The sequence below is a fragment of the Oncorhynchus tshawytscha genome, linkage group LG07 (genome assembly GCF_018296145.1).
Source record: "Oncorhynchus tshawytscha isolate Ot180627B linkage group LG07, Otsh_v2.0, whole genome shotgun sequence".
Taxonomy (NCBI): Eukaryota; Metazoa; Chordata; class Actinopteri; order Salmoniformes; family Salmonidae; genus Oncorhynchus; species Oncorhynchus tshawytscha.
Window position 1 is genome coordinate 63,126,168 of NC_056435.1, and position 17,359 is coordinate 63,143,526.

Here is a 17,359-nt window from a genome sequence, read left to right on the forward strand (position 1 = left end):
TCATGAACATCTTACTGAATTCAAGATACAAGCTATCGTACCCAGTTTCTCCCTCTCTCCGTCCGTCTCCCTCTCTCTCTCCGTCCGCCTCTCCGTCCGTCTCCCGCTCTCTCTCTTTTTTTCCTCTCTCTCTATCTTGCTCTCTCTCTCTAATCATGTAACTCAGTTCCCCATTGAACTGGGTTCCACCCACAGTACCTGTTCTCTGTGTCCGGGGGGCACTGCTTCCTGGTCACCTGGCACATTTTCAGGGGGATGGTCCTGGCCTCCTTCAGCTCAGTAGGGAGGACGTCTGCGCCCTTCTGTGGCGTGGCATGAGGGGAGTCCCAGGGTAGGGGTGCACCGGGCAAGGTGTTCTTAAAGAAGGCTGACATCTCCTTGATGTATTTCACTGAGATAGGAAACAAGAGATGGGGAGAGTTGTATTAAGGAGGATTCATATTGAGAGGGAGAAAGAAGGTATGTAAGGTATCATATCAAGTGAATTGGAAGCAGTGAGAGTAAGAACAACTATTCCGACTTTGATACTATAAGGGTCGGTTTCCTAGACACAGATTAAGCCTGTAAACCAAGACTAAAAATCTCCATTGAGAATCATTTTTAATTCAGAACTACGCCTGATTCGTGTCCGGCAAACCACCCCTCAATGTTTAGCTAATGGAGTGTGCATTAGAAGGTTAATTAGTCAAATGAACTTGGAGTTTGGAGTATAGCCTGGTATCTTATCAATGTTGTGAACTTCATAAGTATTCTCTTTCACTGCTGTGACTTATGAAGTCACTGAGTCAAATCCTGATCCTCTGCTCACCCTGCACACCACGCATCCCTTCTCTCTTACATGGCCTCCTATTCCTACACATGGCCTCCAAACGCATCTGTACAAACAATAGTACACAGGTATGAACACCATGGGACCACGCAGCCGTCATACCACTCAGGAAGGAGACGCGTTCTGTCTCCTAGAGATGAACGTACTTTGGTGCGAAAAGTATGCAAAACAATCCCAGAACAACAGCAAAGGACCTTGTGAAGATGCTGGAGGAAAAACAGCCATAAAAAAAAACGACTACGGTTTGCAACTGCAAATGGGGACAAAGATCGTACTTTTTGGAGAAATGTCCTCTGGTCTGATGAAACAAAAATAGAGCTGTTTGGTAGAGGTCGATCGATTAATCGGAATGGCCGATTAATTAGGGCTGATTTCAAGTTTTCATAACAATCGTAAACCTTTATTGAATTTTTATTTAACGAGGCAAGTCAGTTAACAAAACATTCTTATTTACAATGACGGCCTAGGAACAGTGGGTTAACTGCCTTGTTCAGGGGCAGAACGACAGATTCAATCTTGGTATTCAATCTTGCAACCTTACGGTTAACTAGTCCAACGCTCTAACCACCTGCCTCACGAGGAGACCGCCTGTTACGCGAATGCAGTAAGAAGCCAAGGTAAGTTGCTAGCTAGCATTAAACTTAATCAATCATAATCACTAGTTATAACTACACATGGTTGATGATATTACTAGTTTATCTAGAGTGTCCTGCGTTGCATATAATCGATGCAGTGCGCATTCGCAAAAAAGGACTGTCGTTGCTCCAACGTGTACCTAACCATAAACACCAATGCCTTTCTTCAAATCAATACACAGAAGTATATAAACATGCATATTTAGCTAAAAGAAATCCAGGTTAGCAGGCAATATTAACCAGGTGAAATTGTGTCACTTCTCTTGCGTTCATTGCACGCAGAGTCAGGGTATATGCAACAGTTTGGGCTGCCTGGCTCATTGCAAACTAATTTGCCAGAATTTTACGTAATTATGACATAACATTAAAGGTTGTGCAATGTAACAGGAAAATTTAGACTGATGGATGCCACCCGTTAGATAAAATACGGAACGGTTCCGTATTTCACTGAACGAATAAACGTCTTGTTTCCGGATTCGACCATATTAATGACCTAAGGCTCGCATTTCTGTGTGTTATTATGTTATAATTAAGTCTATGATTTGATAGAGCAGTCTGACTGAGCGATGGTAGGCACCAGCAGGCTCATTAGCATTCATCAACAGCAATTTGGTGCGTTTTGCCAGCAGCTCTGCTATTTATGACTTCAAGCCTAGATTAGGCTGATGTAACGATGTAAGGATGTGAAATGGCTAGCTAGTTAGCGGGGTGCGCGCTAATAGCGTTTCAATTGTCACTCGCTCTGAGACTTGGAGAAGTTGTTCCCCTTGCTCTGCATAGTTTTTCCCCTTGCTCTGCTGCTTCGAGGGTGGCTGTTGTCATTGTGTTCCTGGTTCGAGCCCAGGTAGGAGCGAGGAGAGGGACGGAAGCTATACTGTTACACTGGCAATACTAAAGTGCCTATAAGAACATCCAATAGTCAAAGGTATATGAAATACAAATGGTATAGAGAGAAATAGTCCTATAATTCCTAGAATAACTACAACCTAAAAAACTTCTTACCTGGGAATATTGAAGAGTCATGTTAAAAGGAACCACCAGCTTTCATATGTTCTTTCATATGGTGCTACTTTTACACCAACACTTTGTTTTTGCATTATTTAAACCAAATCGAACATGTTTCATTATTTATTTGAGGCTAAATTGATTTTATTGATGTATTATATTAAGTTAAAATAAGTGTTTGTTCAGTATTGTTGTGGTTGTCATTATTACAAATACATTTTTTTTTTTTTTTAAATCGGCCGATAAATCGGTAGTGATTTTTTTGTCCTCCAATAATCGGTATCGGCGTTAAAAATCATAAATCGGTCGACCTCTACTGTTTGGCCATAATGACCATCGTTATGTTTGGAGGAAAAAGGGGGAGGCTTGCAAGCTAAAGAATAGATAGATAATAAACAGCGAGTAGTAACAGTGTAAAAACAAAATCAAAGGTGGGGGGGGCATGTGTCTCGATGACAACATATTGACGCTTGTTTCCAACATTAGAGCTGTTTTCTTAAAGAGTTAAATCCGCTTTGTGTTTTGTTTCCTTGCCACGATACTAATGAGTATTGCGATACTGGTATTGTCAAGGCCCTATTATATACAGTATAACCCCTAGGTGCATTGTGGGTACTGAGTGAATGGACTTGGATGATAAATGAAAAGGTACGTAGAGTTACATAAGTTTAGATGATTTCCCAAAAACTAGGAGCATTTTCTAGATTAATAATATGAGGTATTTTCAATTTCCATACATCACTAATGGCAAATATATAATTTAAACCGAGCAAGACAAATGGAAAGGGAAGGGAGGAGGCCATTGCTGAATAGCTTGGCGCTGTAGAGAGTGAAAGCATCCTGGGGTGAAACATATGACTAAGCTCGATTCAACCAGAGGCAAAAGATGTTTAACAGAATCCAGAAGTTTCCATGAATACCAGTTGAGGGCACATAAATAGCAGGGTTAAAATTAGCTGAGACTGTACTGTTATTACTTTAGCTTATCTGGCAGGCCAAACAAGTAGTTTTTTTGTGTGTGTGTGTGTGTGTGTGTGTGTGTGTGTGTGTGTGTGTGTGTGTGTGTGTGTGTGTGTAGTTTCTTTGCTCCAATTGCAGAATCCCCCGCTAAGCTTTTCTTCGGGACTCTTCACATTCTACCCCTAAATCCAGACCATGTATTTCCTCCCCAATTCAGTTCAACACGGTTCACTTAACAGGAGGCGTTTTTTAAAGGCACGCTAAATAACCTAATGGGCGAAAAAACACAGCCCAGCAGTCGCCACTTAAATTGCCGAAAAACTGAAAAAGATGGGGTAAACGAAACCACATCTTCCAAATCCCCCTTTGGTGTTATTAATGGGGAAGATGCTATTCTCAAAGGGGGAGAAACTATAGGGGTAAACCATGTCACGCACACTCTGTGTGTCCATGTCACGATGTGTGTCCACTGGCGACTGGGGGGTGAAGACTGGTATCGTCAGTCAGCACAGTGGTGGTCATTAGTTTCACGTCCTAACTTGGCAAACACAACTCTCCGTTGCCAAGTCAAAGACAAAAATCCTCTGTGGTCGAGCCCCCCTGCTTCCTTGTTGCCGTGGGAGCGACTGGAATTCCATTTCATTAGCTACATTGGGACATTTGAAGTATGCTGTATGCCCCAGTAGCCACTGGAATGTCCCTTTACCTCCCTCGCAAAATGTTCCTGGCAGACAAAACATAATACAGTCCCTACACCCTAATACAGCCCAGGAATATACCAGAGACAGTGCTATACCAGAGACAGTACTATACCAGACACACGGTACTATACCAGACACACGGTACTATACCAGACACACGGTACTATACCAGACACACAGTACTATACCAGACACACAGTACTATACCAGACACACAGTACTATACAAGAGACAGTACTATACCAGAGACAGTACTACACCAGACACACAGTACTATACCAGACACACAGTACTATACAAGAGACAGTACTACACCAGAGACAGTACTACACCAGACACACGGTACTATACCAGAGACAGTACTATACCAGACACACAGTACTATACCAGACACACAGTACTATACCAGACACACAGTACTATACCAGAGACAGTACTACACCAGAGACAGTACTACACCAGAGACAGTACTACACCAGAGACAGTACTACACCAGACACACAGTACTATACCAGACACACAGTACTATACCAGAGACAGTACTATACCAGAGACACGGCACTATACCAGAGACAGTACTATACCAGAGACAGTACTATACCAGAGACAGTACTACACCAGAGACAGTACTACACCAGAGACAGTACTATACCAGAGACAGTACTATACCAGAGACAGTACTATACCAGAGACAGTAATATACCAGACACACAGTACTATACCAGAGACAGTACTATACCAGAGACAGTACTATACCAGACACAGTACTATACCAGACACACAGTACTATACCAGACACACAGTACTATACCAGAGACAGTACTACACCAGACACACGGTACTATACCAGACACACAGTACTATACCAGACACACAGTACTATACCAGAGACACAGTACTATACCAGAGACAGTACTATACCAGAGACAGTACTATACCAGCCACACTGTACTATACAAGAGACAGTACTATACCAGAGACAGTACTACACCAGACACACAGTACTATACCAGAGACACAGTACTATACCAGAGACAGTACTATACCAGAGACAGTACTATACCAGACACACAGTACTATACCAGAGACACAGTACTATACCAGAGACAGTACTATACCAGAGACAGTACTATACCAGACACACAGTACTATACCAGCCACACTGTACTATACAAGAGACAGTACTACACCAGAGACAGTACTATACCAGAGACAGTACTACACCAGAGACAGTACTACACCAGAGACAGTACTATACCAGACACACAGTACTATACCAGAGACAGTACTACACCAGAGACAGTACTATACCAGAGACAGTACTATACCAGACACACAGTACTATACCAGCCACACTGTACTATACAAGAGACAGTACTATACAAGAGACAGTACTACACCAGAGACAGTACTATACCAGAGACAGTACTACACCAGAGACAGTACTATACCAGACACACAGTACTATACCAGAGACAGTACTACACCAGAGACAGTACTATACCAGACACACAGTACTATACCAGAGACACAGTACTATACCAGAGACAGTACTATACCAGAGACAGTACTATACCAGACACACAGTACTATACCAGCCACACTGTACTATACAAGAGACAGTACTATACAAGAGACAGTACTACACCAGAGACAGTACTATACCAGAGACAGTACTACACCAGAGACAGTACTATACCAGACACACAGTACTATACCAGAGACAGTACTACACCAGAGACAGTACTACACCAGACACACGGTACTATCCCAGAGACAGTACTATACCAGAGACAGTACTATACCAGAGACAGTACTACACCAGAGACAGTACTACACCAGAGACAGTACTATACCAGACACACAGTACTATACCAGACACACAGTACTATACCAGAGACAGTACTATACCAGAGACAGTACTATACCAGAGACACGGCACTATACCAGAGACAGTACTATACCAGAGACAGTACTATACCAGACACAGTACTATACCAGACACACGGCACTATACCAGACACACAGTACTATACCAGACACACAGTACTATACAAGAGACAGTACTACACCAGAGACAGTACTACACCAGACACACGGTACTATACCAGAGACAGTACTATACCAGAGACAGTACTATACCAGACACACAGTACTATACCAGACACACAGTACTATACCAGAGACAGTACTATACCAGAGACAGTACTATACCAGACACAGTACTATACCAGACACACAACTATACCAGAGACACGGCACTATACCAGAGACAGTACTATACCAGAGACAGTACTATACCAGAGACAGTACTATACCAGACACACAGTACTATACCAGAAACAGTACTATACCAGACACACGGCACTATACCAGACACACGGCACTATACCAGACACACAGCTCTATACCAGACACACGGTACTATACCAGACACACAGCTCTATACCAGAAACAGTACTATACCAGACACACGGCACTATACCAGACACACAGCTCTATACCAGACACACGGTACTATACCAGACACACGGCACTATACCAGACACACGGTACTATACCAGACACACGGTACTATACCAGACACACGGTACTATACCAGACACACGGTACTATACCAGACACACGGTACTATACCAGACACACGGTACTATACCAGACACACGGTACTATACCAGACACACAGTACAATACCAGACACCGCACTACACCAGACACACAGAAGTCAAAGCCACATGTGATGTGGAGCGAGTGTGTATTCCTGAACTTAATGGGGTAAGATTGATAAGAGGCAGGCCTGTAATGTGGGTCAGACTATGTGGACTGACACACTTGGCTAGAATGGGTAAGGAAGTTAGGTATTCCCACCGCCGGAAATGATTTAGATCGAAGTGGGATAGGCCAATCATCCACACAGTCCATCTCACTACAATCATGGGCAAGGGGCTTTGTCCTAAATGGCATCCGATTCCTTATGTAGTGCACTACTTTTGACCAGGACTCATAGGGGTAGATAGTAGGGAATAGGGTGCCATTTGGGATGCAAACAGGGAGTAAATCATTCTTCATAACTAATTCAGATATATGACATAACTTAAAAACTTGATTGCTTTGCATAAAATGTCAAGAGGTAATTATATACATTTGTGGTTCTTGTTGCGCCCATAGCAGGTTGCTGTGGCGACATGGCTACAGCAATGGGCCTCTTTATCCTACACTACTTTCAGGACAAACTAGGTCCAGGAGAGATACAGTACTTGTGTAGTGTAACGAGCAGGGATGCAAACTGCTGAGGTCCCAAAAAGGTGACACTTTTTCGTTGCACTGAACCATGCAAAAAGTCCCTGCTAGGGGGAAATGCAGGTTTTAACTAATTAAACAACAAAGAATATGATCTACATGATCAGTCTCTGTATGTAAAATAAAAAGTGGTTCATGTAAACCTCACTCACAGATAAAACATGTAAAGAAAACAATCCAATGTTATTTGTTACCTAGACTTTACTGCAAATGACACTCAAGTCTTGAGGAAAAACAATACACTAATATTGCAGTTAGCCATGACAGCCTTTATAGTAGAACGCTTGTGACCACACACTTCTAAATATTGCACTTGGGAAAAAAACTTCTTCAAGGAGAAATAGAATGAAACAAACAGGCATTCTATTTTTGCTCTATTATAGTGGCCACTATATTAGACATGATCAAGTGCACAAGGCTACATGTGTGCAAAAATAACCCGGATCCGAGAGCGTAATCATCGCCTGACACGAATTAGCATAATGCAACAGACATAAATCTTCCTAGAAAATATTCCTATTCATGAAAATCACAAGTGAAATATATTGGAACACAGCTTAGCCTTTTGTTAATCACCCTGTCATCTCAGATTTTCAAAATATGCTTTACAGCCAATGCTAGACAAGCATTTGTGTAAGTTTATCATAGCCTAGCATAGCATTATGCCTTGCTAGCAGCAGGCAACCTTGTCACGGAAATCAGAAAAGCAATCAAATTAAATCGTGTACCTTTGATGAACTTCGGATGTTTTCACTCACGAGACTCCCAGGTAGAAAGCCAAAGTTAATTTTTTCCCCAAAGATTATTTTTGTAGGCGAAATAGCTCCGTTTGTTCTTCACGTTTGGCAGAGAAATCGCCCGGAAATTGCGGTCACCACAACCCAAAAAATATTCCAAATTAGCTCCATAATATCAACAGAAACATGGCAAATGTTGTTTAGAATCCATCCTCAAGGTGTTTTTCTAATATCTATTCGATAATATATCCGTTGGGACAATTTGTTTTTCACTAGGACCGATTGGAGTAATGGCTACCTCTGTATTTTACACGAGAATCTCTCTCAGAGCCACCATGTGACCATGTTACGCAATGTGGCCGCCTACGGCTATTCTTCAACAGAAATGCGTAAAACTACGTCACAATGTTGTAGACACGTTGGGGAATACGTAGAAAGCGTAAGCTCGTTGATGGTACATTCACAGCTGAATAAGGAGTCATTGGAACGCAGCGCTTTCAAAACCTGGGGCACTTCCGGATTGTTTTTTTCTCAGGCGTTCGCCTGCAACATCAGTTCTGTTATACTCACAGACAATATCTTTACAGTTTTGGAAACGTGAGAGTGTTTTCTATCCAAAGCTGTCAATTATATGCATATTCTAGCATCTTTTCCTGACAAAATATCCCATTTAAAACGGGAACGTTTTTCCCCCAAAAATTAAAATACTGCCCCCTAGCACCAAGAGGTTATAAAGGAGAAATAGAATGAAACAAACAGGCATTCTATTTTTGCTCTATTACAGTGGCCACTATATTAGACATGATCAAGTGCACAAGGCTACATGTGTGCAAAAATAACACTGAGTAAAAAAAAGTATAATCCCCCCTCACTCATGTGTTACTGTCAAGTTCAACACAACAAAAACAGTATCTTTGCGCTACACTGCACATTATTATGTTGTACACTTTCTGCCTGTGGACATCTTTTCTTCAATGTGCCAGCAAAAGTGTGAAAGAGGGAGTGGTGTTCCTTTCACCTCTATAGTGGCATCCAGCGTAAGCCAGGCCCAGCTACACTTGATCCCTGAATCCACTTGTTTAACAAGCAACGCCTCATTTTCACCTAATTCTCTCATTCTGAAAATTAACCACCGTAGAAGGAAAACATTTGTTAACAGATAGTGGTTAGTTCGTTAGCTAGTTAACATTACACAGAGATTGCCAGGGTTCAGTAAGCAACTAACTCATTATAACTTGAGCAACATGCTGACCAGACCGGACACATCGTGTGTTGCCAAGGTCTAAAATAGAAGTCATTCCTATTTCTGACGCAGATCACGCTGCAAGTCCTGGATCTCCCATCTCCTCATTGGTTTATAGAAGCAGGTACCCATGTGCCATCTCCTCATTGGTTATACCCACATGGGTGATTGAAAGACAAAATGTTTTGCCGGTTGTCGTGGTAATACTATGAAAGTGTAGACTCCATATGTGTTATTTCATAGTTTTGATGTCTTCACTATTATTCTACAATGCAGAAAACAGTCAAAATAAAGAAAAATCATGGAATGAGAAGGTGTGTCCAAACTTTTGACTGGTACTGTATATGTAACTGCAATATTTAGATTATATTTGTTTGGTTTTAAATGCAGTCATTTTGTTTTTTGCAATTTTCTCAGATGTACATTAATCCGCTTTGCACAACCTCTCAAGTCAACACAGTGGCCAGCTGCGACAATGTGACAGCATAAGGAAGTTGATATGTCGTTTTTTTTAATGATTATCAGTCAAATTAATACATTTATCAAATTTTGGTTTCTAAGTATAACTTTGTAAGACTATAAAGGATCAACCACCCAGCTTTGGAGTAGTTAAAGGGCCTAGTTCCCTGTGTTTGAGAGGAGCTGGCTACTGTATATGGAGACTTCTAGCAATTGCTCTATGCTAACTTCAATTATCTCCAAACTGCACGCAGAGACATAAAAATGGTATCCATGAGTTCATCCGACTCTGGGTAAATTAAAAAACAACCTAAATCTCAAAATCTCCCAGTATCCCTTTAATTACCTTAATACCAGTAGATAGCATTAAAGATTTAAAGGCTTTTAAAATATCCACACATTTGTGAATCATTGCATTAATCAAGTGTGCAACACTATGTGCAATATGTTTAAGATGAGAAGCATCTGTAAAGTTTCAATTGCTAACCTTTCTGTCTATAAACCTGTTTGTCTATAAACTATAGGTATTTACAGTATGCTAATAGCTGAAGCAGGAATTATGCTTTGGCCACATCACATCCAAGGCTACTGTAAACAGAAAAGTTGCAAATCTGATGTTGAAGAGAGATAGATCTCACTAGACATATTTTACTAATGTAAATCCAGCCACAGTCTCTATATATAAATACAGGCTGACCTGTGGTCCATTTCACCCACTAATGGTAAAGGCGGGAAGCTGATCCTAGATCTGTGGGAAAATTTCAAAGCTTGAACAAAGCACAAATCAAAAGCGTTTCATGGATAATGTGAAGGAATTCCAAAAGGAACAGGGTCAATACAGAGTCCTTCAGAAAGTATTCACACCCTTGATTTCTTCCAAATGTTCTTGTCTTAGCCTAAATTTAAAATTGTTAGTAGCTACTATCTTGTCTCATCGCTACAACTCCCGTATGGCCTCGGGAGAGACGAAGGTTGAAAGGTATGCGTCCTCCGATACACAACCCAACCAAGCCGCACTGCTTCTTAACACAGCGCGCATTCCAACCCGGAAGTCAGCCGCACCAATGTGTCGGAGGAAACACCGTGCACCTGGCAACCTTGGTTAGTGCGCACTGCGCCCGGCCCGCCACAGGAGTCGCTGGTGTGCGATGAGACAAGGACATCCCTACCGGCCAAGCCCTCCCTAACCCGGACGACGCTAGGCCAATTGTGCGTCGCCCCACGGACCTCCCTGTCGCGGCCCTTTACAACAGAGCCTGGGCGCGAACCCAGAGTCTCTGGTGGCACAGCTGGCACTGCAGTACAGCGCCCCACTGCGCCACCCGGGAGGCCGGAATTATGTTTTTCAATTAAAACATTTTTTCAGCTGTAATAACTGCCAAAGATGCATCTACAAAGTATTGAATACTTACATAAAGTAAATTACATAGAGTACTTATGTATTTCATTCTCAATAAATTAGCAAAAATGTAGATGAGAATGTAGATGAGAATGTAGGTGAGAAAAATGGGTGAGATTTTTATTTTATTTAATCCATTTTGAAATCATGCCGTAACAACAGAATGTTGAATAAGCCAAGGGGTATGAATACTTTCTGAAGGCACTATACATGGTATATTTATAAATAACTATTTCACAAAATTTTTACATTCTGTCAAAGAGCACATGTTCAACTTTATAACAAACTTCATGTTTTCCCATTCAACTTCATGTTTTCCTGTCTCAAGAGTTAAGGAGTTATTGTGGGGAACTAGGCCTCTGTTAAGATGTCCGCATGCTTCCCATCTGAAACAGTTTGTGAATATATTATGACAACATTTTGTGATGTTTTTGCTCGTTTTGGTCTTCGGCAAGGGGTTTTTTCGTCTGTTTGCGGAAAAAAAATTCTACAGCAAGCTGATGTTCGGAAGCCGAAGTCTATGCCTCTGTCGTTGTCATTCAACGAGAGTCAAATTGCTTTCGTCTAATTTTTTTCTTAGTTAGATGCAAAATTGCATGACTAAGATCTCCTCAGCAAAAACATCAAAATTAATGACAGATTTCTTTAATTCTGACTATTTTGTGGAAGAGTATACTGGCTAAGGCATCTCAAAATGGATAAACAGTACTATTGCCAATTTTTTTCTCGTTTTTCAAGCGAAAGTATAGAGCCGAACCGAAGCATGCGGCAGGCTTTAGGGGGTAGGTTAGGGGCACTGATCTTGAGGGGGCTTTGCCTAGTTGGAGGTGGGTGTGGGGGTTCAGGGGCCCTGGAAGAGAAAGGGTCAGGGAGGAGTTGTGATTTAATTGAAACGTTCTCTTTTGTGGTACTAATCCACCCATGAGCCTGACCAGAATGTGCACACGGGCCAGAATGTCTTTGGGAATAGGACACACATATTTTCCTCCGGGCCGGTGGTTCAGTCAATGGAAAACACTAACTGTAGTTGAAAGCCCAAGCCATCCCAACCCCAATAAGGTTTTGTCAGTGGCACAACATTAGTAGAATTATGCAATGTATTTCTACAAATTATTTTTCATAAGAATTACTTTAACTCTCTGAAGCAGGTTAAGGTTATGAGAAAGAATACAGTTTCATGTTTTAGCTTGTTTTTGGTGTTTTATTCCGGGGGAAAAGGTGGTGCAAAGTGCAAACGCTGAGTAAATCTGTGTGTATCTCATTCAGCATTGACTTCTAAGTTTCAACTTTAGCCAACTCCTGGCCGTGTTGTAACAATACAAAAGTGTGGCTATAGCCAAAACAGACTCCAAACTAAGCCTCTGCTACATATGGCCTATATGAATAGATGCTCATTACAAAATTACATTCTGGTGTATACTCTAAGTGGACCAAAGCCCTGTTGACCAAGACAGCTTATACTTTGTGTAAGAGTCTCAGTGAAAATAGACAAATTCCAATTCCATTTATGGACTGAGTTGAAATGGCATTGACCCTTACCTTGCAAATAGCAAGCAACCAACCAAACGTCAGACTAAAAGGTGGCTAAGAGAAAAGTCTTGATCACTTTACAGCAAAGTAAGTCACGTGGGGCAAATACATTATCAAGAGACGAGTCGAGACTGGAGACCCTGGAAGTTGCCGCTAAATGGAATGTGGTGCTAATAAAGAGCCAGCTATAAGGTAGAGGTTTGTTTATATTGAAAGTGATGATTATATTGTCATGGATGTTTTAATAAGGCGATAGATATGCGCTTTGGCACTTTGTTCTTTGTTGTAGCCATTATATTTTTCTATGCTGAGGATTGTGTTGAGTAACTTAATATTCATTTGAAATACGGTGGTGTAGAAAAAGATATAGACGCTGAATGGTTCCCGAGAAGGTTATTATTGATCATAACATGTCTAGTCATAGTTGTGAGAAGTGTTATGAAATGTAATGTCATGTAATATGTTTTATTTGATATAACTACCTTAATGTTGCTGGACCCCAGGAAGAAGAGCTGGAATGGGGATCCTTATGAAACACTACAAATACAATACACTGGAAGTGTAACGTTTGGCAGTGAGAGAGCGCGAGCCACATTATCAAGTGTCAAAATCTTGAAAATAGAACCAGAGCAGTGTAAGAAATTAATAGGAGCATCTCACGGTCAGCAGAAATTACACGTCTATTGTAGCAGACCTGTTAGGCGAACTGACATTGTTCACAGGCCTTTTAAATTCACCAAGTTTGAATCAAAAGAGCCTTTGTAGCTAGGTTTCCATCCAATTTGTGATAGATTTCCATGTGACTGTTCTAAAAATCTGCATAAAACAATATGCACACTTTCCCACAGAGATGTTTTTCCATCAAACTGACTTTTTGCAGATGAAAGACCATGTGTGATGAGGTAGTGCACATAAAATAACTTAAGTTAAATTCCCATGTACTGAATGAAAAGTTAAATGGGTTTCCGTTGCATTTTCAACTCTACTGATGGTTTTGTCTCAAAACAATGTTATGTTATATAGTGAATGTACCCACTCTGGTCTTGGCAATATGTGCTCTAGCTAAAAGCTTGTAGATACAGTGCGGGTAGGCTACCAACATTGAGATTATATGGGTAGGCTACCAACATTGAAATAATTAGGGTAGGCTACCAACATTGAGATTATATGGGTAGGCTACCTACATTGAAATTATTAGGGTAGGCTACCAACATTGAGATTATTAGGGTAGGCTACCAACATTGAGATTATTAGGGTAGGCTACCTACATTGAGATTATTAGGGTAGGCTACCTCCATTGAGATTATTAGGGTAGGCTACCTCCATTGAGATTATTAGGGTAGGCTACCTCCATTGAGATTATTAGGGTAGACTACCTCCATTGAGATTATTAGGGTAGACTACCTCCATTGAGATTATTAGGGTAGGCTACCTCCATTGAGATTATTAGGGTAGGCTACCTCCATTGAGATTATTAGGGTAGGCTACCAACATTGAGATTATTAGGGTAGGCTACCAACATTGAGATTATTAGGGTAGGCTACCAACATTGAGATATTAGGGTAGGCTACCTACATTGAAATTATTAGGGTAGGCTACCAACATTGAGATTATTAGGGTAGGCTACCAGCATTGAGATTATTAGGGTAGGCTACCAACATTGAGATTATTAGGGTAGGCTACCTACATTGAGATTATTAGAGTAGGCTACCTCCATTGAGATTATTAGGGTAGGCTACCAACATTGAGATTATTAGGGTAGGCTACCAACATTGAGATTATTAGGGTAGGCTACCAACATTGAGATATTAGGGTAGGCTACCTACATTGAAATTATTAGGGTAGGCTACCAACATTGAGATTATTAGGGTAGGCTACCAGCATTGAGATTATTAGGGTAGGCTACCAACATTGAGATTATTAGGGTAGGCTACCTACATTGAGATTATTAGGGTAGGCTACCTCCATTGAGATTATTAGGGTAGGCTACCAACATTGAGATTATTAGGGTAGCCTACCTACATTGAGATTATTAGGGTAGGCTACCAACATTGAGATTATTAGGGTAGGCTACCAACATTGAGATATTAGGGTAGGCTGCCAACATTGAGATTATTAGGGTAGGCTACCTACATTGAAATTATTAGGGTAGGCTACCTACATTGAAATTATTAGGGTAGGCTACCAGCATTGAGAATATTAGGGTAGGCTACCAACATTGAGATTATTAGGGTAGGCTACCTACATTGAGATTATTAGGGTAGGCTACCAACATTGAGATTATTAGGGTAGCCTACCTACATTGAGATTATTAGGGTAGGCTACCTACATTGAGATTATTGGGGTAGGCTACCAACATTGAGATTATTAGGGTAGGCTACCTACATTGAGATTATTAGGGTAGGCTACCTCCATTGAGATTATTAGGGTAGGCTACCTCCATTGAGATTATTAGGGTAGACTACCTCCATTGAGATTATTAGGGTAGACTACCTCCATTGAGATTATTAGGGTAGGCTACCTCCATTGAGATTATTAGGGTAGGCTACCTCCATTGAGATTATTAGGGTAGGCTACCAACATTGAGATTATTAGGGTAGGCTACCAACATTGAGATTATTAGGGTAGGCTACCAACATTGAGATATTAGGGTAGGCTACCTACATTGAAATTATTAGGGTAGGCTACCAACATTGAGATTATTAGGGTAGGCTACCAGCATTGAGATTATTAGGGTAGGCTACCAACATTGAGATTATTAGGGTAGGCTACCTACATTGAGATTATTAGGTAGGCTACCTCCATTGAGATTATTAGGGTAGGCTACCAACATTGAGATTATTAGGGTAGCCTACCTACATTGAGATTATTAGGGTAGGCTACCAACATTGAGATTATTAGGGTAGGCTACCAACATTGAGATATTAGGGTAGGCTGCCAACATTGAGATTATTAGGGTAGGCTACCTACATTGAAATTATTAGGGTAGGCTACCTACATTGAAATTATTAGGGTAGGCTACCAGCATTGAGAATATTAGGGTAGGCTACCAACATTGAGATTATTAGGGTAGGCTACCTACATTGAGATTATTAGGGTAGGCTACCTACATTGAAATTATTAGGGTAGGCTACCAACATTGAGATTATTAGGGTAGGCTACCTACATTGAGATTATTAGGGTAGGCTACCAACATTGAGATTATTAGGGTAGGCTACCTACATTGAGATTATTAGGGTAGGCTACCAACATTGAGATTATTAGGGTAGGCTACCTACATTGAGATTATTAGGGTAGGCTACCAACATTGAGATTATTAGGGTAGGCTACCTACATTGAGATTATTAGGGTAGGCTACCAACATTGAGATTATTAGGGTAGGCTACCTACATTGAGATTATTATGGATAAGAGTGATATTATTTGTATTTGTCAAATGGCAGGCAAGCATCGATCATGTCACCAGAATAAGATCCTCAATATTTATTTGAAAGGAGCATCAAGCTCATCACCTTTCACATTCACCACCCTATGAAGTTCATCATAATTTATTTAATCTCTAGCCTTAGTTAACTCCATGCTTTCCATAGTGAGGAGGACCACACAACATACCATCGTGTGACTCAGAGTTTAGGCTACATCGATATGAAGGTTATTATATCAATATTTGCACATAAAGGCGTTTCCATCGCCATTTCTCGCATAATACATTTTACAGACACAAAAAGATCCCACCCATGTCGAACAAACAATTTATCTGTTGGCATTGTACCGGCATTTCATGTTTCCATCAGCCCGGTTGTGACTTTTTTCATGCGTCAGGTAATTCATTCATCCTCATGAAATAGTTGGATGGAAACGTGGTTTGTGTTGTCATAGGTTGTTTTATGTGTACGCTGTTGAAAGACAGTTGGACATTCAAGTATTCAAGTATTAACAGCTTGGGTGCTACTAGGCATAGGTGGTCTGGACCGTCGGATCTATAGGGCACCATCATAGGGCTAGTTCAGCGAAAAAAGCATGATGGTGCCTCAAAGGTTAGCTCCAATGAATTCCTGTGGGGTAATACTGTAACGTAACGGGATCATCCGCTATTTTGTTGGCACAATGTTTTGTTACTTTGATGTGGACCATTGCGATAGTGTCATTGAGTTTCACAAGCCAATTTATTTAGATTGACAGGCCAACCATAATAACCTCCATTTCCTTTCAGTCGGACACTCTTTATAACGTACTATGGGAAGTCAACGACCAATCCTATTCACCTTAAGCAAACTGAAATCATGCACAACAAGCCAACAGATGCCGAGCCCACCCTCGGGAAGCTCCGCCTTCCTGGCTAAAATACCCTTGCATCCATTTCCTAAATCCTTCACTTTTCAGCTCACCTGAAAGAACGTATCATGCAATTTCCAAACTTTGCTAGCACGTGAAGGCTGCGAGATTCGTTTGAACCTCTGTCCGTGCCCTAGGGCATGTGGTTTCACAATGAAAATTAAAGATACTCACGAGTGCTGTCCTGTTGCCTTGGGGTGGAAACACACTCAGGAGGCCTTGGCTCA

The 17,359-nt window shown here is 41.1% G+C and overlaps 1 protein-coding gene across 1 annotated transcript in view; it reads right to left on the minus strand.

Annotated features, from left to right (window-relative positions):
* The window catches only part of LOC112255023 (alpha-1-syntrophin), a 67,156-nt gene that overhangs the window by 13,328 nt on the left and 36,469 nt on the right, over nt 1–17,359 (minus strand). Inside the window, exon 3 of the mRNA XM_024428054.2 lies at nt 199–391. Coding sequence (XP_024283822.1) covers nt 199–391 — 193 coding nt within the window. The remainder of the gene's footprint in view (nt 1–198; nt 392–17,359) is intronic.